Here is a 22,238-nt window from a genome sequence, read left to right as displayed (position 1 = left end):
CCAAGGGGAATCCAGCCTGGCCACTATGGTCAGCAATGCCACAGGGAGCAGGCTAGGATCTAGGTAGACTGTCCTGAGGTCCTGAGTCTCTTTTTCACAGCCCCAGATCTGTAGCCAGGGTCCTAGAAACAAATCCTCTTGAAGTCAGAGTCCTCGGGCCAGAGTCACTAGTCACCCCCCTCCCCTGCCCCCGGGGTTGACTTCAAGTTTGGTGGTCATTATGATGACTGATGGAGACTGAGAACCAGGACTTCTCCCCCAGACAATGGGTGTCCCTATAAATTCCACAAGCCTGTGTTCTGAAGTCACTTCACATCTCCCTAGGCTCTGAAAACCTTCACTGGGCCACAGTCGGTTAGGAAAAGCCCCACTTTTTCCCTAGGAACTTCAAGAATCAGCTTAGCCTCTGTCCAAGGGACAGCGCGTAGAAAGTGAGCTGCTTCGGGCTGGCAGTCCATGGGGTATGCCAGTATCTAGAGACTGTAACTGTGTGTTTGCTCTGTGGTTAATCTGAGGCAGGATGACACAGAGAGTGTCCCCTATCCCAGGAGACTACGCTCCGTCTCCATTCCTTACCCCACCTTCTCCCTGAGTGTAGCTAGTCTCTTGCCGCTTGTAGCTAGAACAGCAGCGAGACCCATGCTGTGCATTTGGGGGAGCAAATGTTTGGGGAGAAGGCAGTGAGACTTCTCCCCCATTCAATCTAAGAGACAGGCAGGGGACAAAGCACCCCACACCTTGACCTTGTGTTGACATTATCTTCTTACATTCTTTCTTCAAATCAGGTTACTGTCTCTCGTTTCCTTTTGCCCTAAAAAGCTAGAACAAGGTGACCAGTAACTCATTCCCTAGTGTGTGCGCTTAATCCAGTCTGAGGTTTTTATGTACCACGCTGTAATCAGAATCTAACTGATGAGACAAGATACAGAAACCAGTAGCCTGGTCCTTCCTGAACTGGGGACATTCAAGGAGAGCACCCATAGTTTCCGTTCTTCTCTACTGGGTCTAGAGAGCAGACTGAAGTTCTGTGCTTACAAAGTTGGCATCTTCTCCAGGGGGAGCCTATGTAGAATGGAGCATGGCCCAGGGAGGGTGGATAGCTCACTGTGAGACCACCAGCTCACAAAGTCCTGGTTAAGATTGTTCCAGTAAGCTGCTTTCTCTGTGTGTAGTCTCCAGCTGGCCTCTGCAATCTGGGCCTGAGCCGGCTGGTTCTAAGAAGGGCTTATATGGTCTAGACAGCTAGGAGCATGGAACCTGCCAACTGCAGAGCCCTCTCCGCACATAAGGCTGATGTCCTCAAAGGAGAGTCTGGTGTATAACTATACTCCCGGAGAGATACCTGGAATGGCTACCAGCGAGCCCAGGAAGGAGGGCTCTCCAGAATGAGAGGATTGGAGAGTCTTCACAAAGAGCTGTGCTTAGTTACAGCCTATGCCTGGAGGAAGGCTCGCAGCCTTGAAGATGGAAGTTCTACTGTGAGGACTCCGCAGTCCTCCACAGAAGCCACCCTGGTGTGAAAGCAGGGTGCTCTCCAGCCCCTGTGAGAGTTAGGTGCAGTGAGCCCAGCAGAAAGGCTTTGCCATTCGCACTCAAATCTGGCTGCTTCCTCTGAATGCTCGCGCGCATGGTTGAGAGCAGTGGTCAAGGAGTTAGCCTCAGTGAAACAGGAGAAAGCCTCCATGTGTCTAGGCTCTCAAGGACCCCTTAGCCCATCTTGTCCTGTCCTTCTAAGACTGCTCTGCTTAGGTCTATCCCGTCCTCACCAGCCCCCAACTTTCCACTTCTTCCCATGTCATTCTCTAACCCTCTTCTACGCGCATGTACACTCATGTACACATACACTATGAGGGGGGTATTTTACCTTCACTGAAATCCTGGGGAGGCCACCCAAGCTGTTCAGTTGTCCTTTGGTTTGGAGGGGACTGGAACTCAGAAGCTAACATTTGGGGAACAGAGTCTATGGGGAGTGTAGCTGGGCACTCCAAGTCATGGAAGATGAAACGGTGTGTTCACAAAGGGTCACGGAGAAAACTCTTTGGATGGGACAGTTTTCCTCAAGTGCTTCTCTATCGCCCTAGGTTTCCACATTGGCACTTTGGGAAAGTGACTAAGTTGGGGTGATGGCTTTATCTGATTGCACCTCCCCAACTCCAGTCACAGAACCCTGGTATTGTTTTTGTGTTGTTTTTATTGTGTGTGTGTGTGTGTGTGTGTGTGCGCGTGCGTGCGTGCGTGTCTGGGGAGATGGGTCCTGGTGCTATGGGCTCAAGGCTTGGGAGTTCCCTGGATTTAGCTGGGAGAAGCTGGCAGATACTGTTTTTCTTTTCTTTTCTTTCTTTTTTTTTTTTTTTTTTTTTTTTTTTTTTTTTTTTTTTTTTGGTTTGTCGAGACAGGGTTTCTCTGTGGTTTTGGAGCCTGTCCTGGAACTAGCTCTTGTAGACCAGGCTGGTCTTGAACTCACAGAGATCCGCCTGCCTCTGCCTCCCGAGTGCTGGGATTAAAGGCGTGCGCCACCACCGCCCGGCCAGATACTGTTTTTCTTCGAGAGCCTTTGCCCCTTAAAAGTCCCTCTGCTGTCTGGGGTGATCACCCTGAGGCTGAAGGGGCATCATAGAACAGCTGCTTGAACTGTGCCCTACTCTGTGGATCAGAAAATAGAGACCACAGAGAGAAGTGGGCTCCCAAAGTTACCCCACTTGTCACTGAGGGATCCTAGGTGAGTCACCTCATCCAGGACGGCTTCTTCTACACCTCTCTGCCTTGGCAAGTTCCTTAGCAGCGGAGATGGCGCACGTTCAGAGGAGAGCATAGTGGGTTGATCGTTGTTGGCCAGGCTGTGATCTCACCGCCTGTTTAAGGAACCAATGGGAGGTGTGCGGCAGAAGAGGGTGCAGGAGGGAGAGGGAGCAGGGCACAGAGGAATGTATAGCTTGTCACTCCTCACTTAAGGGGTCAAGTGGGGGCTGGGGGACGGCAGGGGGGGCAAGTCTAGCCAAGTGGCACCTGTAGCTCCCTGGCCGTCTGAGAATCTGACACATCCCCTGGGTAACAGGACCACACTTCATCCTCACTTAAATGAGTCTTTCCTGAACCGATTCCAAATGAAGTCTCAGGAGCCAGCAGCCTCCTCAGCACACACCCCTCCCCCCAGGGCCACATTTCTTCCTGCCTGTCTGCCTCTTTTCTGATGATGTCATCCCTGAAGAAAAGGACTGGTAAATCTCTAGTAGAAGAAAGGAAGGGGAAACTGGATTGGTTGCATTTGCCGCCAGGCCTTGGGGGAGGGGCGGGAGTGGGGGCTACACACCTGTGGGCAGCCTTCAGCTCTGGGCCTCGGGCTCCTTGGCCACAGTGTTATTTGAGACTCTCTCAGCTTCAGGGCTCTCACAGACTATCAGGGTGGCTGAAGTGTGCTTTGTGAAGTCCAGACAGCAGCCAGCACCCCACAATGGGCCCTTGGAAGAAGGAGAGCACACAATCTTTAGTTTAAAGCGCCCTGCACGTCTCCTGTCTCCTGTTCATCTGAGTGCAGAGGAACTTGGCAGCTGCTGCTATTGGCTGCCTCCTGGAAAGGCAATGGGAAGGTTGATGATGAGGGCGGGTGGGGGAGTAATTTGTAAATAATCATGAAGGTATTTTAAAATTGAAACCATAAACATAAGTTTCTTTAAAATGTAAATGAATAGCAAAGCAGGTGTCTTCACATGGAGGTGCTCTGTTTGCATCTGAAATTTGGTTTGTAAAAGCTGAGCGGACACAGTGATCACCCATGCCCTGCCTTTCGGGCAACTCAATCGGGTACTGGAAGAGCAGGAGAGAGACAGAGACCAGAGCCCCTCCACCTCCCACACGTGTGTTTTACATATGTGCTGAGACTCAGAGAAGAGGTGGGACCACGGGAAGGATATTGGGGGGGGGGGTAAGCTCAGAGACAGAACCAGCACAGGAGTCCTCCCAGCTCCTCCCCAGAACACCATCTATCCAGAGCCCTGTGCATGGTTGTTGGAGGTCATTGCGGGGTGACCGATGGTTCTGTCAGGGCTATTGAGTGTGCTGCCTTCGCCTGGTTTCCCGGTTGGTTGGCTGCTGGTGTTGGCGACCATCAGAGACAGGTTACAAGGCTGTTGACGATGCTCCTGGTCGCTATGCTTGTTGCCCCTGGGAGAGCATCCGGGAGGAGGAGCAACGCTCTAAGGGACACTCTCCTGTCTCTATTTCAGAGTCATCAGCTATGAGTGCTGCCCAGGATATGAAAAGGTCCCGGGAGAGAAAGGCTGTCCAGCAGGTGAGTGAGCCAGGCCCGGCCTGTGGGTGGATGGGATGGAAGAGTTATCCTGTGAAGGGCAGCACAATCATAGCATGGTGGAGGCATGTGGTTGAGATGTCTCTCCCGTGTGTTCCCTGGGCCATGAGGTGCAGAGGACAAAGGTGGAAACAGTACCTGTCCTGCGCTACTCCTGACCCTCAGCAGCAGGTGGAGGAAAGGCCACTCCACTCTGCCCAGCCTCTTCTCCGCGGTTACAGGTTCTAGCCTTGTAGTCAGCGGCTCTCTGTGCTTACAGGTTCTGGCCACGTCATCAGTGGCTCTCCATGGTTACAGGCTCTGACCTTGTCAGTGGCTCTCCGTGGTTACAGGCTCTGACCTTGTCAGTGGCTCTCCGTGGTTACAGGTTCTGACCTCGTTGTCAGTGGCTCTCCGTGGTTACAGGCTCTGACCTTGTCAGTGGCTCTCCATGGTTACAGGCTCTGACCTTGTCAGTGGCTCTCCGTGGTTACAGGCTCTGACCTCGTTGTCAGTGGCTGTCTGTGGTTACAGGCTCTGGCCTCGTCCTCAGTGGCTCTCCATGCTTACAGGCTCTGACCTTGTCAGTGGCTCTCTGTGCTTACAGGTTCTGGCAAAGATGGCAAGATACTTGTGAATTTTACTAGAACCTTCACTGCCACACAGCAACTATGCAGGGCTGGGTTTTGTTTTAGCTTTGAAAACCAAGATAGTTTAAGCTTAAGATAGTTTCTTTTTTTTTTTTTTTAAGTTTTATTTATTATGTATACAGTGTTCTCAGTGCTCTGCCTGCAGGCCAGAAGAGGGCACCAGATCTCATGACAGATGGTTATGAGCCACCATGTGGTTGCTGGGAATTGAACTCAGGACCTTTGGAAGAGCAAGCAGTGCTCTTAACCACTGAGCCATCTCTCCAGCCCCTTAAGCTTAAGATAGGAACAGGAATTTAAGAGGGAAAGAGATTTAATTTAGTGGCAAGTTCATGATGTTATAGTTAGTGTGGCCATGGCTATGGCCTTGCTAACCGAAGGAGAAGGGCAGTTGAAAAAATAAAAGGGTATAAGGAGGTTGGCCTATAGGGGGGGACTTAACTTTGGGATGATCATTTCTGATGATTTAAATATGGACTTTAGTCTGTGTATGTGCATACATCTGCTATCCCAGCTGTCAGAAAACTGAGGCAGGAGGATCACCATGAGCTGAAAGCCACATAGTGAGTCTGTCATAGAAAGCAAATAAATAGACATTCCAGTTGCTGTCTCAGGGGACCCTTCTCAACTGCAGACGGTTCCTGAAAAACACACGAGAGTCTTGGCAGATAGATTTACAGTCCTTTTGTTCTAGCAATGGTGTTAGGGAACACGTGGCAATAGCTGGGGAGATCACAAGGCCCGTGTGGAGTTTCCTGCCTGTTTCTACCCACTTTATCTGAACACATAGAAACAGAAGCTCTGCTCCACTGTTCTTAAAACACTTAGGAGCTGCCCATCAGGCTGGTCCACACAGGGAGGCATTTGACCTACTGGGTGGTTCTGCGAAGCATGTGATTTTAAGCATCTCCATCCATAGACATCTGAGCTTTTCCCCACTCTTCCCCCTCCCTTCCCTCTGCAATTGTCTCTATTCTTTCTAATGAAGAAGCACGGGCAGGTGTGTGTCTCGGATGGACTCACACCCGTCCCTCTGTCCTCTGCCTCTGCAGCTCTTCCGCTCTCTAACCTTTATGAGACCATGGGAGTTGTAGGATCGACCACCACGCAGCTATACACAGACCGCACGGAAAAGCTGAGGCCTGAGATGGAGGGACCAGGCAGCTTCACCATCTTTGCCCCTAGCAATGAGGCCTGGGCTTCCTTGCCTGCGGTAAGAGGAGCCTTCTGCCCAGGGCACTCTCTTGGGAATCGCCTTTCTCCTGAGACCTGGGCACGCAGTGGGATTCTTCTGTTTGGGTCAACATCCTTTCCCTTAACCCCTGAGGGAAAGTTAAAGTGGGGTCCCAGGTGCCTTCCAGTGGCCCCATCCTCCCAATGATGCTCACTCACTAAAGGAGGAGCAATTGGCGGAAGAGGGGTCTAGGTTCCCTTGGAGCAGGGGTTGCTGCCTCTCAACTACTGTGCCCTTTCTTTCTAGGAAGTGTTAGACTCCCTGGTAAGCAACGTCAACATCGAACTGCTGAACGCCCTCCGTTACCACATGGTGGACAGGCGGGTCCTGACAGATGAGCTGAAACATGGCATGGCCCTCACCTCCATGTACCAGAACTCCAACATCCAGATTCATCACTATCCTAACGGGGTAGGGGCATCCCCAGTTACTCAATGCTGTTCTCTGTTCATAGCGAACCCACTTCTGGCCCATCGGGGTGTTTCCTTCTAGGGTTCCGTCCTGTGATTTGATAAACCGTAGACACGCCCTTGCCTCTGGGTCTTCTCTACAGACCCTCCCACTTCACACTGCTCCTAGCTGTGGGCCCACTGTTTGCCCTTCCGGCAGCCCTCTCTTTACTCACCCTTGCTTCTTCTCCGGGCAGATTGTGACAGTGAACTGTGCCCGGTTGCTGAAAGCTGACCACCATGCGACCAACGGCGTGGTGCACCTCATTGATAAGGTCATTTCCACCGTGACCAACAACATCCAGCAGATCATTGAGATTGAAGACACCTTCGAGACCCTTCGGGTAAGGCCCATGCAGGGGGCAGTTGACTTCCCCAGAGGGACCTGGCAGGGTGACTTCTGCAGGAGGACCTGAGGATGTCCCAAGTGTGGTTAAATGGAGGAGATACTATGAGCACTGGGCTTGATCCACTCCGAGAAATGGCCCTGTTGTAAAGCTTCCCTTTCTTTGCCTCTTCTGGATAAACCAGCAATCTGTCACAGTAACTGCCAGAATCCTCTGAGTCTTAGGGCTGAGCTGTGAAGTCCAGAGTGTGAGGGCCCACCTCCCTGATTCTACTTCCCACACAGGGCACTATTACAAATGTCTTGTCAGCTGTCACTGTGCTTTTAGGCCATATGTCACCAGCCTGGGGCCTCACACATGTCCCCTGGAGCACAGACCTTGCAGAGAGGCTGTGGTATGACTCAGGAGAGTAGTCCAGACTCCCGACTGCTCTGGCCGAAGGCGTATGTCTAATAACTGGAAAGGCAAGCAGTTTCCTGTTGGCGCTGGCCACACAGGAGGAAGTGAACACGGGCTGCCATGTCAGGGGTTTTGCCTGATTCAAGGAGAACTTCCTAACCACAGAGCACACAAGAGGGAGTGGGCAGCCCCTCCCTGGAGATCTCCAACACAGAGACAAACACAGCAGCATGGGCACAGAGGGGCCTCGGAATCTGGGGAGAGCTATGGCTGGCTCAGGGGGCCCCCAGGGAGTCTAGCTCTCCAAAGGCTTCTCCCTGCCTTTCTTCTGGGTCTTCAAGGGAATGTTAGTCCAAAGTCGACAGTGCAAACCTTCATTATCAGCACAGAGTCCCATAAGTAGCTCCCCCTTACTGGGGGATTCGAAAAAAAAAAAATCTCTTTCTTATTCCCCTTCTGCCCTCCCTGGTACTCATTTTTTCCTTCTAGCATGAGTTTCTAATACCTGCTGCTCCCCAGGCCTAGGCAACAGGGAACAGAGTGAGTCAAAAGGCTGCCATTCTTTCTGAGGGTCTAGATGAGACGTGTACAAGGCAGGGCAGGGTGATGTCATTGGGGAGGGTTGGCAAGTGAATGGCAGGCAGTGTAGCCCAGGAATGGTGGCCAGGGAAGGCTTCTTTGGAAGAGATACTCTTAGCAGAAGGCTCTGAAAGATGAGACAGCCCGCGTTTCCCAGTCCCACCGCAGAAGCACCGCTGAGGTAGGGAAGCCTGGAGGAAGCCTCCATGCCTTCCAGACCAGCAGAGACTCCCTAGTGGGGAGCAGTGAGAAGCAGCTCCGGCTCTTAGGATACTGTTCTAGATGTGAAGCCCTGAGTCACATGATCTTTGCATGCCATCATCGCTCAGAAGGGATCACAACTAATTGTGGAATTAGAGCTGGGAGACATGACAGTGAGGTTCATATTCATCTGGGGACCTAAGCCAAGAGGAATGGCGTTTTGGTCAAAGTTTGAAGGAATGGGAGTAGAAGATGCGTAGAAAGAGAGGAGGAGAGACTATTGGGATAAAAGCCTAGAGGTAGCATGGACTGACATCTGTCAACACCTGAAAAACAGCCAGTGTGGCTGGAACATGGGCCCACAGAATCTCAGCCAGGCTTCTCTCTCACTTGGGACTTCTCTAAGTGTCTCTAGTCCCCAGGGAAGGCATAACCAGGGTGTGTGTATCTTGCCAAGTAAGCATACGAAACACTTGTCCTCCTTGCCTGCACAGGCCGCTGTGGCTGCATCAGGACTCAATACCCTGTTGGAGGGTGACGGCCAGTTCACACTCTTGGCCCCAACCAATGAGGCCTTTGAGAAGATTCCCGCTGAGACTTTGAACCGGATTCTGGGTGACCCAGAGGCCCTAAGAGGTGAGCACCTTCAGCTCATGTTGCTGCTTCCTGGGCACAGCCCACCTGAACCCCGGCCTATGCTGATGCCACAAGAGTCAGAAAATCCACTGCAACCCTGGTTTATAGTGTTCCCAGTGGCCATGTTTCTGTGGAAGCCTAGCAGACTCAATTCTGAGAGCCCCTAGCTGACCCTGGCTAAATAAAGGGAACAAAACCGGAGTGGCCAAAACTGTCAGGAGGACGTATGATGCTTAGAGAGCTTGGAAGAATCGGGTGTGGGTGGCCGGAGGTGGCATCCTTCAACTAGAATCATCTTGGTAACCTTTTATATCTTCCTATATCTGACCAGAGGCTTCATGGGTAACCAAAAATATTAGTTAGGAATCAGTAATGGTCAGTGATTTCTATTGCTGGTTCCATCTTTCAGTTCCTAAATTAGACATGGAAGGTAGATTAGGAGTGGTCCACTCTCACCTCACCTGACCCCTTTTAGTTCTAGAACTTCTGAAGGATCACTAGCACCAAGCTGCCCGGTGACCCTCTAGATCCTGTAAAGTGCACATTCTTCCTCCCAAACATCACTAGGCGTGACTTCATTTAAGCCTGCCTTGGCAGCGTGCCATGTAAGGAGAAGGAGCCCCGTGCTTTGCAGATACCCTGTAAATTTAAACTCTCCAGGCCAGGCATGGGAGGACAGGGACACTTCAGAAAGCAGAGGTGGGGACTGTGCCTATGTGAGTGTTGTCCTTTAAGATACCTGTCCCTGGCTGAGATCTGGGGTTCTGCAGTGAACACAGTCAAAAGTGTGTCTTCAAGAAAGTTAAAGTCTGGTAAGCACCCGGCTTCCAAACAAGCTGCTGAGGTGGGATCCGGTGAGTGCCGTGTGAGGGCAGGGCTGGGATCCATGGTCTCAAGGGCTAGGAAGCTCCCTGAGAGGGATGTGGCTGCATTTCCGCACACATGCCTGAAATGACCAGACTACAAAGAGCAAAGGTTTCCTTTGGCTCACAGTCTTCGATGTGTTATTTCCTGATCACCTGACCCCATGGTTTTCAAACCTGTGGCTTTGTGGGTCGGGCACTAAGTAACTTAAAGGCCTCACAGTAGCCCTACCTCTTAAAGTTGTCACCACCCCCACTAGTACCACCCTGGGGCCAAACCTTTAACACACAGGCCTTTGGGGAAGGAGGATATTCAGCATCTACACTGTAGCATGCACTAAAAGATCTTTTGTACAGAGCACATTTTTTATATTCATTGATATTGGAAATCATTATAGACCCCAGATAGAAGCCTTTTGCTTATCTGCTTCTACTATGCCATAACCAGTTTTCTCCAACCAGGGCCCTGCCCTCTGCTGTTATAACTACAGACTTGAAGGCAGAGGGCTGGGGTCTATCTACATTCACAGTGCCCTGTTTTGTCTCTAGATGGTTGGTAGATAGTCAGGAAGCAGGCCTGGGCTGGCATATCTTGTTTGAAGCCTGACTTCTGGTCCTGTCCTTCTCACCCCTATATGACCCCAGGAGTTCAGTTTACTTCTCTAGGAAGTATGATCCCTCAAAGGCCTCGTTCCTATGGAGTCTTCTTGTCATTTTCAGACAAGGCTTACTATGTAGCCTAAGCTAGCCTCAAATTCAAGGCAGTCTTGCTTCTGAGTGATGGGATTACAAGCATACCACCATACTTGGCCTGACAGAGTCTTTTTGTCTCTTCTTTACTTACCGAGTTGGGTCAGTACTGGCTCTCAGGATCTGTTTCCAGTACCCTGGTGCCTCTGTCAGCCCCACAGCTTCCTCCTAACTGTGACAGGGCAGTTTTGGTTCCCACACTCAAGGATAAACTGAAACTTGCCTCTGTGGTGAAGCTGAGACAAAGGACCTTGGTGACACTGGAGAGTAGCATCTGGGAACCTGTGGGCTTGGGGAGGGGTGGGGCTTGTCCTTGGCTGGTCTGTGCTGCTGCTTTCCTACACAGAGGTCATGAATGACCCTGAGACCCTGTTAGAGGTGTGGGTGCAGAGGCTTCAGCTTCTGACTGCCCAACACATGCCTCCAAAGTAGAGCCTAGACTTACGAGGGAGCAATGGGCACAACCAGCCTCTAAGTCAGATCCTGGCCACTAGGAGGCCTTGGGGTAAGATAAACATAATCCAGAAAACAAGACATGCAAATAATTCATACCTATCCTTGGGTCAGTTTTTATCATTGCTTGCCTCAGTCTATGTCTTATAAAGGCCTAAGACATAAAGACCATAGTATACCTATTGGAGGTTTCCTCTTCTCCCTGGCCCATTAGGAGAATTTACCCTGAAGCCCACTGTTCATGAGCTAATGGCTGGTGTTTCTGTGTTGTGGAGAGGCTTGCATTTCAGGTCTAGGAGACAATGCTAATCTTATCTGTTTACTCATAAGGAAGATGAGATTTGAGGAGGCTAAGTGGCTGACCCAGGATCCCACAGTTGATCAGCAACCAGGGGATTCAAACTCAGGCAGTGTGACCATAGAGTCCCAATGATTTTAGATAGTGGTAGGCAAGAGATGGAATGTGGGCCCTGTAATACTCCAGCAAAGTCCTTAGCCACAGACAGGCAGGGAACTGGTCCCTGCAGAGGTCTCAGCAGGCTCTAGACCTGTGTCCTGTTCTGCCATAGACCTGCTGAACAACCACATCCTGAAGTCAGCCTTGTGTGCCGAGGCCATTGTCGCCGGAGTGTCCCTGGAGACCCTGGAGGGCACCACACTGGAGGTAGGCTGCAGTGGGGACATGCTCACAATCAACGGGAAGGCTGTCATCTCCAACAAAGACATCCTGGCCACCAACGGTGTCATCCATTACATTGATGAGCTGCTCATCCCAGATTCGGGTAGGTGGGCCTCAGGGGCCTCTGTCCTGCGCAGCTTCCTCCCTCCTCTGACAGCCCTGGTGACAGCACCAGGGCTATGTAGAATCCTTTGAGCCATTTCCTGCCCTTGGTTCAGCACACGGCCCTGTACCTACTGTGAACCTATGGGAAGTGTGAAGCTTTGAGCTTCAGGTACAGAGGTCCAGACACCATCCTGAGGCAACCAGGAATAAATTAGAGCACATATGGAAGGAACGAGACACCATCGTAGAGTCCTTTCTGGCCTGCATCTTGTGGTTAGGCCCAAAAGGCCATTTGCTGATGTCACAACATCTTATTTCCTTAGAGAAACCAAGGCCACTGGCCCAGGGAAGATGACTGGATTGGCTTTGGTTTCCATTCAGAAAGGAAACCAGTCTCTTCCTGTGGGAGTATCTTCAGAAGCAGCCACGCAGGCCATGCTGCCTCCTCCTCCCCACCACCCTCAAACAGGCCCTGGCCAGGCCACCCTGGGGTCAGGGACAGTTCTGCCTGCTGCCAAGTGACTCTTACCTCCCTGCAAGTTAGGTTTTCCGACCACACAAGCATGCTGGGCCCCACTGCATTCAGAGGGCCGGTGGCTCACAAAATGAGGTTCCTGCTAATGCCTGTCCCATCTGGGGTGGACCATGGCATATACTCATGGCCATGTTACCTTTCGAACTCTGTCTCTCCCTCTTGTAGCCAAGACACTGCTTGAGCTGGCTGCAGAATCTGACGTCTCTACAGCCATCGACCTCCTCAGGCAAGCCGGCCTCAGCACACATCTCTCTGGAAAAGAAAGCTTGACCTTCCTGGCCCCTCTGAATTCTGTCTTCAAAGGTAGCGTGGAGAACACCTTCTACTGTCCTGTTGTCTCTGGGACAGCTGCCCCAGTCCTACAGCACTGCCCTGATTTACGACAGCCTTGGAACCTTCCGCCCACCATAGCCCAAAGCAGATGTGACTCTCTCAGAAACTTTGGACTACCCATTGTTTATCTGAAACAGCCAAGAATGTACTGGGGACTTTTCCCCTCGGAACCCAGCATTTCGCTTCTGCCGAGAGTGGAGCAGGCTTCTGCTTTTTGTTTGCAGGGTCAACACCAGGGTATATGGGCAGAGGCTAGCTGAGCTGCCACCGTGGGGATGACAAGAAAGACCCTCTCCCCTGACTGAGGGCAAAAATACAAACACCCTCAGTGCCTAGACCTATTTTATTTTCTATAATAGAGGCCAAATGTTAAGGAATTTTGGCAGTCACACTTATTTTCTGTCTCCATTTCCAAACCAGGAGGGGATGGGCTTTCTTTCTACTATATGTGCCTCATCCTCCACTTCATCTCTGTGCACCCTTCGCTTGCAGATGGTGCCCCTCACATCGATGCCCAAATGAAGACTTTGCTTCTGAACCACATGGTCAAAGAACAGCTGGCTTCCAAGTATTTGTACCACGGACAGACATTAGATACCCTGGGTGGCAAAAAGCTGCGAGTTTTTGTTTATCGAAACGTAAGTTCTAGGACCTTACTCACACCCCTTCTTTGGCTTCAAATCTACAATTGTTTTTTAAAGTCCTCAATAGCCAGGAACTTATGTAAGAACTGGCTTCTACTAAAGGGGAAGTAGTTTCTGGAGAGGGCAGGATACTAGCTGGCACTTCCTTTCCTGCAGACTTGGAGAATAAGGCTCAGACCTAACTGAATTGCTGAGCACTGGGGCTACCTGGGGCTCAGCAGCATGGACAAGGGGGAAGGGGCATGGAGGCTTTGAGTCTTCCCAGGCTTGTGCCAAGAGAAGCCCCATGAAGCTCAGACCTCTTTGATCCAAGACCTTCCCATATCAAACAGGAGGGATTGCTCCTGGCCTGGGATCAAACAGGACCATTTGGCCAAAGATGTCCAGTGACCGGTGAAATCAACCAGTCAGCTACCTCTTGTCTGCCTATTTGATCTTTGTCAATGGACCTCGTGTGAGACTGATGTTGTCACGGAGTCCTTATGCAATTTTAAGAACCCCTATAGCCACTCTTCCTTGTGGAACACTTCTGTGGGCGATGACATTGCAACTGGCTTGGAACAAATCTGGAGACCCCTGCCTGAGGGGATAATCATCTCCCTTTCTCTCCCCCTCTTCTCTGCAGAGCCTATGCATTGAAAACAGCTGCATCGCTGCCCATGACAAGAGGGGACGGTATGGGACCCTGTTCACCATGGACCGGATGCTAACTCCCCCAGTGGGGACCGTTATGGATGTCTTGAAGGGGGACAATCGTTTCAGGTAACCAGTCTCATCCCAGGGCTAGGCTTTCGTCAAGTGGTCATGCTGGCCCTTATCTATTTTATCCAACTTCCCAGGGGGTGACCTAATGTAGTGACATACTGGTGTGATCTTCCATGTTTGGGGTGTGGTGAGAATGAGGGTCTCCTTGAAACCTTAGATTGGGAAGCAGGGCTCCTGCTGGCGGTATATTCTTCATACCCATTGTAAGGGGAAACGTTCTTATTACTACACAAGGGTGTCACTCACACCAGAAAGTCCCCAGTGAGCTGAGGGCACAGGTGTTAAGGACCTGTTGTGTTTTCCTCTTTCTGCATTTTATTTATAGGCTACTGAAGCCACCATGTCCCTTTACTTCCTTGCCTTGATCCTTCTGTCTCCAACTTGCTAGCTCTCCAGTGAGTGCTGTCAAGCCAAGGGTTTCCTGGGCACTGGCTTCAGTTGCCTGCCCAAGGGCTGGGAGACTGGGCCCCTGGCTTTGCAGGGTCACACTCAGCAGACACCGACTCTGCCAGGCTCAGGGACAGCCATACCAAGTCCCACCTTTCTCCTCCCTCTGTTCCCTCTGCCCATATTCCCTGTGTATGACATTCATTCTCGTTGGAAAGATGTAAAGTACACGGTCTCCCTCTGCATCGGGAGACGCCACGGAAAGCAAACTCATCTTCTCTGTTTGTCTACAGCATGCTGGTAGCCGCCATCCAGTCTGCAGGGCTGATGGAGACCCTCAACCGGGAAGGGGTCTACACTGTTTTCGCTCCCACAAATGAAGCTTTCCAAGCCATGCCTCCAGAAGAACTGAACAAACTCTTGGGTAAAGAGCAGTTTAAACAGCTATTCCCATTTCCCTGAAATAGCAGTCAGTCCCAGCCATGGCAGGAAACGAGAGATGCAGGGCAAAGGGACTTAGTGATGAGGCCATGTTGTGGACACATGAGCAGAATTAAGGGGACAGCAAATGGTGACAGTAGTGGAAAAGGGTGGGGTGAGGGCAGGGGCCAGGGAGACTCGGGACAAAGGACACAGAAAACACCAGAGCCAATTGTGGTTGTGACGGAGCCATGGCAAAGAGGGGTCCTGAATGCCCCTTCCTTCTTTCCTCCCTTGGGCCAGTTGACTTTCAGCTGGATGTAGGAGGGCAGAGGTGATGCCACTCAGTTTTCTTAGACACGGTGCCAAGCAAGCAAGAAATGAGCCGCTGAGGTGTGTGCTCTCTGCTGGGGAGCTGTGATGACAGAACTGCATTAAATGTCCTCAGAGATGGAAAGTCCGTCTTGGGCAACTTCAGCTGAGGGTGGTGGTGCAAGTGAGCTCTGGTGAGCTGCTGAACTTCTCTGAGCCTCAGTTTCCCCTTTAGAAAAATGAGGTTGGCAACAGTCCCAGACTCACTATGATACGGATTAAATGTGGCACACGGGACAAGGCACACATGTTCCATTAATAGTGGTGGGGACAGGGAGATGGGATGGGGTGATGGGCGTTACCTCCGATGTATACCCACCCTCCCAGGAAGGTGGTCAGGGGAGGAAGAAAGGAGTGCAAGGAAGCAGCTTAGCCAACCTCACTCAGAACAAACACAGTTTATGCCTCCCTTCCTGCGGGAGAACAGAAGGCTCAGGTTGCAGTCATCAAGGAACTAAGTGTGTGTCCTGTTTAATTTTCCCGATTGCCAAGTGCATGCCTGTGTCTGTTCTGCTGACGCAGGTTCCTGAGAAGAGGAGAGAAGTTCAGTCTGCACATAAATGTCCCATCCTCTCTCAGCCTTCTAAGAAGGGATTATTCCCCCAGGTGGCCTGTGCCTGCTCAAGTTTCCTCATGTTCAGCTGTATGCAAGGTCCGGGAGGGGGTGTGGGGAAAGTTTCCTAAACAGCCCTCAAGTCCTATGGGGAGGATAAATGATCCCCGAGGGAGGAAGAGTGGCCCTGGTGACTCCAGGGGACTGGCTTGACTTTGCACCTCCGGGCCATATTTTTGTGGGAGGGGATCTCTTACCAGCTTCAATGTAGATGTTCAAGAGACCCTTACAGGTGGCTGAGCTTTAGTTTTCCAGGCGCCCAGACCCCAATAATCACACAGAAACTATATTAATGACAACACTGTTTGGCCAACAGCTCAAGCTTATTTCTAGATAACTCTTATATCTTAAATTAACCTGTTTCTATTATTTTGTATTTTACTACGAGGCTCATGGTTTGTTATCTCTTACTTCTTGGGCAGCTACATGTCTGCCTGAGTCCGCCTTCTTTCCTCCTCTATCTCTGCTTGGATTTCCTGCCTTGCTATATTCTGCCCTGCCATAGGCCAAACCAGCTTCTTTATTAACCAATGATAACAAAACATATTCACAGCATACAGAGGGGAATCCCACACCAGCACAACATAGATGTGTCGTTAACCAGATGAACTCTCTGAGTTGTTTTCAATTTTCCTCTGGGTTTCTTGATCCTGGGAACAGCCACTCATAAGCCCTGGGGAAATAAGCCACTGGCTGTCTATGGAAGGATCAGGACCAGAGGGTAGCTGGCAGATGTCTGTGCTGCCTCTCATGTAACTTGGGAAAGGTATCGGGTGCCTGGTCCAGTTGGCAGAGAAACTGATGCGACTTGGAAGGGATGTGCCGAGGAGGAAGGATGCTGCAGAGAGAAAACTGCCTTGGCCCTGACCTCATCGGCTCCGTGGCTCCTCCAAAGCACAGCTGTTGATTCTTTCAAGTCCTCCCTCCAGGAAATAGCTAACTCCAGCAGAAAATGCACTTGAGGGCATAATGTGTAAATATTTCACTACTGTGTTATAGTCGGCAGGAGCCACGTCAATGATGAGGCATCCCAGATGCCGATGCTGGAAAGGTCCCTGGCTTTCCAGGCAAATATTTAGCTCATGGAAGCATGAGTCATACGCATAGAGGAGTATGGATTAACTCCTCAGCTGCCATGGAATCCTGCTTAACCCAGCCGCCTGCTAGCTCCAGGGCCAGCTCACAGACAGGGCTGTCTGCTGACCTTTAGATTGATAGTGGGTCGTGGGCTGTGCACACAGTGGGCACTCGGTACACACTTCTGCTTGTTCAATGAGTTGTCCTGCTCAGAACAAACCACCGCTATCTTCTCTTGTCCCTTAACCTCGCCAGTCGCCATCCTTGTGCATAACAGTGTCCCCTTCTTCTACCATCTTACAGCAAATGCCAAGGAACTTACCAACATCCTGAAATACCACATTGGAGACGAGATCCTGGTTAGTGGAGGTATCGGGGCCCTGGTGCGGCTGAAGTCTCTCCAAGGGGACAAGCTGGAAGTCAGCTCGGTGAGTGTGCCAGGGAAAGGTTGGCTGTGTGCTGCCATGAAGTCTCTAGGACACGCCTCACCGTGCACACAATTTTTAAGATGCTAATCGAACCTTCGAGTGTGGTTTGTCCAAAGAAAGAGAGAAAAGAGAAGCGCCCAAGGGACACCAAGAAAGATTATCTATAGATGTGTGTAGGAACTTCCAGATGTTCAGGGCAATCGGGCATCTGACGTGGATTGTGAAGAAGCTCCTTAGAAAGTGGGAAGTGGTCCCCAAAGCCAGGCACTCACGACCTGTTCAGTGGCTGGCGTCTTCCTTTTGTCCTGATTCTGCTCTGGGTGCCATCTCTCGCCCTGTGGTGATGGTACCGCTCAGCTTTGGAGCTGGGTTCAGGGTGTCTCTACCTCAGATGAGAACATAGCCAGCCTGACTCAGCAGAGGCCATCCGTGTGGATAGGAGCTGGTGGCTCTCTGCTCCAGTCTCTGGATCTTTGGTGTCCCTTGCTCACCAGTTCCTTGGAGACCATGGGAGGAAGGCTGGGAGAGATCTGTTTAACTTGAAGTCACTCAGGGTCTCTTGGGACTCAGTTCCATGTGTTGGGATCCTGTCTGTCATAGGCACATGGGCTGTTCAGGAAAGCATTTGCCCCGAGGAGACATCCCCACCTATGTAGTTCAAGGAGCTGTGTGGCCTTCCTTGCACCTCAGCTCCCACTTCCATTAAGAGACAAGCGCCATCCTTGCCCCACATTGGGTGAGGGCAAGAATCCTAATCGCGCTGAGCCTCCATAGGGCAGTGGAAGTCTGCAGAGAGCAAGGGCCGCTGCTCCCTGGAGAAGCCCTGCTGCCCATGCACAGAGCGGGTGTGTGGTCAGCAGGGGCCTGTAGAACGAGCAAAGCCAGTAGGCTCCGCATCTAACAACGGCTGTCTCTTCTCTTAGAAAAACAATGTGGTGAGCGTCAATAAGGAACCTGTTGCCGAAACTGACATCATGGCCACAAATGGTGTGGTCCATGCCATCAACAGTGTTCTGCAGCTGCCAGGTGAGATCCTAATCTGTGCTCCTCACGAATAATGGCCACAAGCACGGCCTCCCTGGGGCCGAGGGAAAAGTGCATCAGGAGTTATGGTTCCCAGACGACATACTACAGAACTCGAGGGCCTATTTCTTAGTGAGCTGCCTGCTGTCTTACCCCAACGCTGACATTTTGCATCGTGTGTATTTACATGGATGCTGGTGGCAGACAAGGCCCAGATGTGTATGTGTGTGTGCATGGTGACACTGGTTCCAGAAAGGGCCAGGCTGTGTGTGCGTGAGGACACTGGTGGCAGACAGGGCCCAGCTGTGTATGTATATATGGACACTAGTGGCAGACAGGGCGTGGTTGTGTGTTTACATGGGGACACGGGTGGCAGACAGGGCCCAGCTGTGTGTCCATCGAAATGGTGATAGCAGACAGTGGGCTTCTCTTTCTCCCTAGCCAACCGACCACAGGAACGGGGAGATGAGCTGGCGGACTCCGCTCTTGAAATCTTCAAACAGGCATCGGCATATTCTAGGGTATGTAAGGGTACCAGTAAGCATGGCTGAGGAGAGCAGCCCTGAGACCCACCTTGCCAATGGGGGCAGCGCACCCCGAGTTCATGCCTGTAGCAGGTTGGCTGCCAGGCCTCTGAATGAGTCTTCATTTTCTGAGACTTGCCTATCCTCTGTGTATGTGGAACTGGGCTCCCTGGCCTCAGCCCTGCCTGCCTCACCCCGCATCTCTCTCTTACTGAGCTTCCTTGCTGGGCCCCCTGTCAGCTTAGGGTGTGGTGAGGGATCCTCTGTATGTTACTAAAGCTTTGGTTTCAAGAGAAGAGACTTCAGGCTGGAGTCCTGACTCTGGAGGCTGGAGTTCGAACATGGCCCTCCACTTTTGAAGAGAGATCTCCTCCACAAGTGCTCTGAACTCTTACTTCTGGGAGATGCCCTAGCTGACCCCCACTCCCCACAACTCTAAGCTTTGATCTCAGTGGAAAAGCCTAACTTGCAATCCCCCAGGAATGTCTATCCTCTACATAAGACCTGGTTTGAAAGAAGCCTGGTACAGCCAAGGGCCACTGAGCTCACTGAGGGGGCTCTTTGGGGACCGTGGGTTCCACTTTTCCCTTTCTCTCCCCCGCTTCAGCAATTGTTTGGTGTAGAGATGACAAGGTGCAAAGACCCCCCCCCATATGCAGATTTAACGACGATATGTACTGGAAACCTCACGCCCTAGGCATGACATGCGGCTGCAGTCCCTCCCTGGAGGACCACCACAAGTTCTAGACCAGCCAGGGCTACATAGAGAGACCCTGGCTGGAAAAAAAAAAGAAAGAAGGAAGGAAGGAAGGAAGGAAGGAAGGAAAGAAGGATGAATGAGGGTGGATACAGAGGGAAAGACAGAGACGGAGGGGCCGGAAAGAAAAAAATGATGAAAAGAAAGCCTGACCTGCGTGTGTTTGTCCTTTCAGGCTGCCCAGAGGTCCGTGCGACTCGGTAAGTGTCTGGGTCTGCTGTCCCCTCTGGGCTAATGAGCCCGACAGTCCCTAGCAGAGCCAACCTGCCATATGTTATCACATGCAGTAAGAGAAGACTGGCCCTCAGGGTCAGAGCAGCAGGGTCAACTGGGGTCAGACAGGCAATCTAGTTTCCTTCTCTGTAACATGAAGATAGTGGGGTCGGGCTGAATGTGGCTTTGGCCTCAGGGAGCCTGGGAAGATTACACAGGCCTTGGCAGGCCCCCACACTGAGAAAAACATCCCAAGATGACAGATGAAGAAAAACCCAAAAGATCAACTATTGAGTAAGACATGAAGTTCCACAAACCCCAAAGCCCCAGCTGTGTACCTGAACAGGAGAACATGGCAGAGGGAGGCCTCACAGCCTCAGGAGATCCCAACTACTTGGTAGTCTGAGACAGGAGGGTTGCAAAAGTAAGGCCTAGATAGGCTACAGAGTGAGTTCAAAGCTATCTGATCAATCTGGCAAGACGTTGTCTCAAGAATAAGAGAAAAGAGGGCCTGGATGTCACTCACTGTGAGAGCATTTGCCATGCATGCATGTGGCTCCAGGCTCATCCTCTGGTATCCCCAAGATAGAAAGACTAAGCACCCAGACAGATGGTGGCACAGCAGACGACGGTGGGACCCCTGCATTTTACCGGCTTTTCGTGCTTCTTCTTTGCAGCTCCTGTCTATCAGCGGCTACTGGAGAGGATGAAGCACTAGCAGGACCAGCGAGGTGTGTACTGCAGCAGCTCCCTGCCAGTTTCTCCCGGGTTGTCAAAGAGACCGTTGGATGTTTTTGAAACCAAATATCACACTTCAACCTACAAGGGCAGCACCGTATTGAGATCTGAGCCTTGGACGGGTAGAGAGGGGGTGGAGGAGAAATGGGCTCTTTTTAGCTTTCGGTCCCTCTAAGCATGGTTGTTGACCCACTGAATACACAGATTACCTGGCTCTGATGTCCAGAAAGGACCTCTCCCAAGCGTGGACTTTTCTGACTGTGCAGAGGGCCTGAACAAAGGGAGCTGCAGCATTGCAGAGCTCACAAATGTGAATCAAGCGGCTCGGCATTCTGGGAGCCCTGGCATGTTTCTGTAAAGCTCTTGTACAGCCGGAGAAATGGTATCACTATAAGCTATGAGTTGAACTGTTCCTGTCAGACATGTCTTGTATCCACACATGGCTTGGACACTTCTATATGGCCCTGCCCAGGTAGAAAAGAAAGGGTGTATAGAACATGTAGAATGCAAATTTCCTGGGTGTGATGGAGCCATGGTGTGTTTGTGATAATAAAACCAAAGAGATATATATCTGTATGCTGGTTGGATATTGGGGATGGGTTCTGTTCTGCTCCTCGGAACATGCAAATTACTTCATGTCTGAGTCTTCCCAAGAGCAGTTCAGCAAGGAACCCTGAGGGTGGTTAATTGGTACAGTTTCAGCAATTGGCCCTTGGATGCCCAGGCAGCTTGTGCGGGTGTAAGCTAAGCCTGGGCTGCTCTTGTTTCTGCCTACTCCTAAGACCTCAGTTTTCATATCACCCAGCACTGTATTTCTCTGAAACCTTTTCCTTTCAGGGATGAGCTGCCCTCTTTGTTTTGGACTTTTGACGACTTGGTCTTTCCCACACAGACCTATCATTCAAGGGATCAGATGGGTACTTGGGACAGAAAGAATATTGGTAACAACAACAATAGCCAGACTGATGCTGGAGCCCATCTCCTGGCTCAGAGACCAGTATCTGACAAGAGAGCTAGTCCACATTTCCCAGGCTCCGCCTTCTGAGCCAACCCTTGTTCAGATCTCTTTCCTGCTCCCTCAGCCTGTACCATCCAGATGTGCTTGGTACTCTGGGGTCAGCACTATGTGATTGGGAGAGTGCTTTAGCTTCCTGAGCCTTCTATGTATCAGGGTGGTGACCTGCTTCCTGGGTTAGATATTTGTGGGTGTGAGGGTAAGGTAAGACATGGTCTATAGAGTACCACACAGTGTCATGTCCTTATTGTTATACCTTCTGGGAAGCTCAAGATCCTTGCATCCATCGCGTGGGTCTTTCCTGAAGGCAGCCTGCTCCCCTGGAGAATGAGACAGCCCTGTTCATACTTTGTGCACGCACAGTTGTGCATGCACACACGCGCACGCACACGTAGCTAAAGCATAACACCAGTCAGTTCTGGGACTAGACTGATAGATGAGGCAGGAAGGCCTTCCTCTTACATACTTTTAAATCTAAAGAAAGATATTGTATCAGTCTATTAAAATTGACTGTCCAGGGGGATGGGCAGAAGGCTCAGTGGTAGGAGAACCCAAGTTGGGTCCCCAGCACCCATGTCCTACACCTCATAAACACCCATAACTCCAGCTCCAGGGAGTCCAGTACCCTCTTCTGTCCTCTGTGGGCACCTGTGCCTACGTGTACATAACCCCACACACATGCATACAATTAAAAATAAATCCTTTTTTATTTTCTTAAAAAAAAGTCACTCATTCCTCATGTGCACAGGTAGCACAGATAGCTT

General features: G+C 51.1%; 1 protein-coding gene across 1 annotated transcript in view; it reads left to right on the top strand.

The window, feature by feature from the left end:
- The window catches only part of LOC121453446 (transforming growth factor-beta-induced protein ig-h3), a 30,375-nt gene extending 9,357 nt beyond the window's left edge, over positions 1–21,018 (top strand). Inside the window, exons 3-17 of the mRNA XM_041660236.1 lie at positions 4,224–4,288; positions 5,988–6,148; positions 6,416–6,580; positions 6,816–6,962; positions 8,639–8,780; positions 11,416–11,628; positions 12,331–12,468; positions 12,991–13,136; positions 13,768–13,904; positions 14,588–14,718; positions 17,080–17,204; positions 18,128–18,230; positions 18,669–18,748; positions 19,684–19,708; positions 20,399–21,018. Coding sequence (XP_041516170.1) covers positions 4,224–4,288; positions 5,988–6,148; positions 6,416–6,580; positions 6,816–6,962; positions 8,639–8,780; positions 11,416–11,628; positions 12,331–12,468; positions 12,991–13,136; positions 13,768–13,904; positions 14,588–14,718; positions 17,080–17,204; positions 18,128–18,230; positions 18,669–18,748; positions 19,684–19,708; positions 20,399–20,439 — 1,819 coding nt within the window. The 3' untranslated portion in view covers positions 20,440–21,018. The remainder of the gene's footprint in view (positions 1–4,223; positions 4,289–5,987; positions 6,149–6,415; positions 6,581–6,815; positions 6,963–8,638; positions 8,781–11,415; positions 11,629–12,330; positions 12,469–12,990; positions 13,137–13,767; positions 13,905–14,587; positions 14,719–17,079; positions 17,205–18,127; positions 18,231–18,668; positions 18,749–19,683; positions 19,709–20,398) is intronic.
- The last annotated feature ends 1,220 nt before the right edge of the window (positions 21,019–22,238 follow it).

The sequence above is a fragment of the Microtus oregoni genome, unplaced genomic scaffold (genome assembly GCF_018167655.1).
Source record: "Microtus oregoni isolate MIOR12 unplaced genomic scaffold, Mior012 000011F_ref0000422, whole genome shotgun sequence".
In the NCBI taxonomy this organism is placed as follows: Eukaryota; Metazoa; Chordata; class Mammalia; order Rodentia; family Cricetidae; genus Microtus; species Microtus oregoni.
This window is presented reverse-complemented; position numbering and strand designations above follow the sequence as displayed.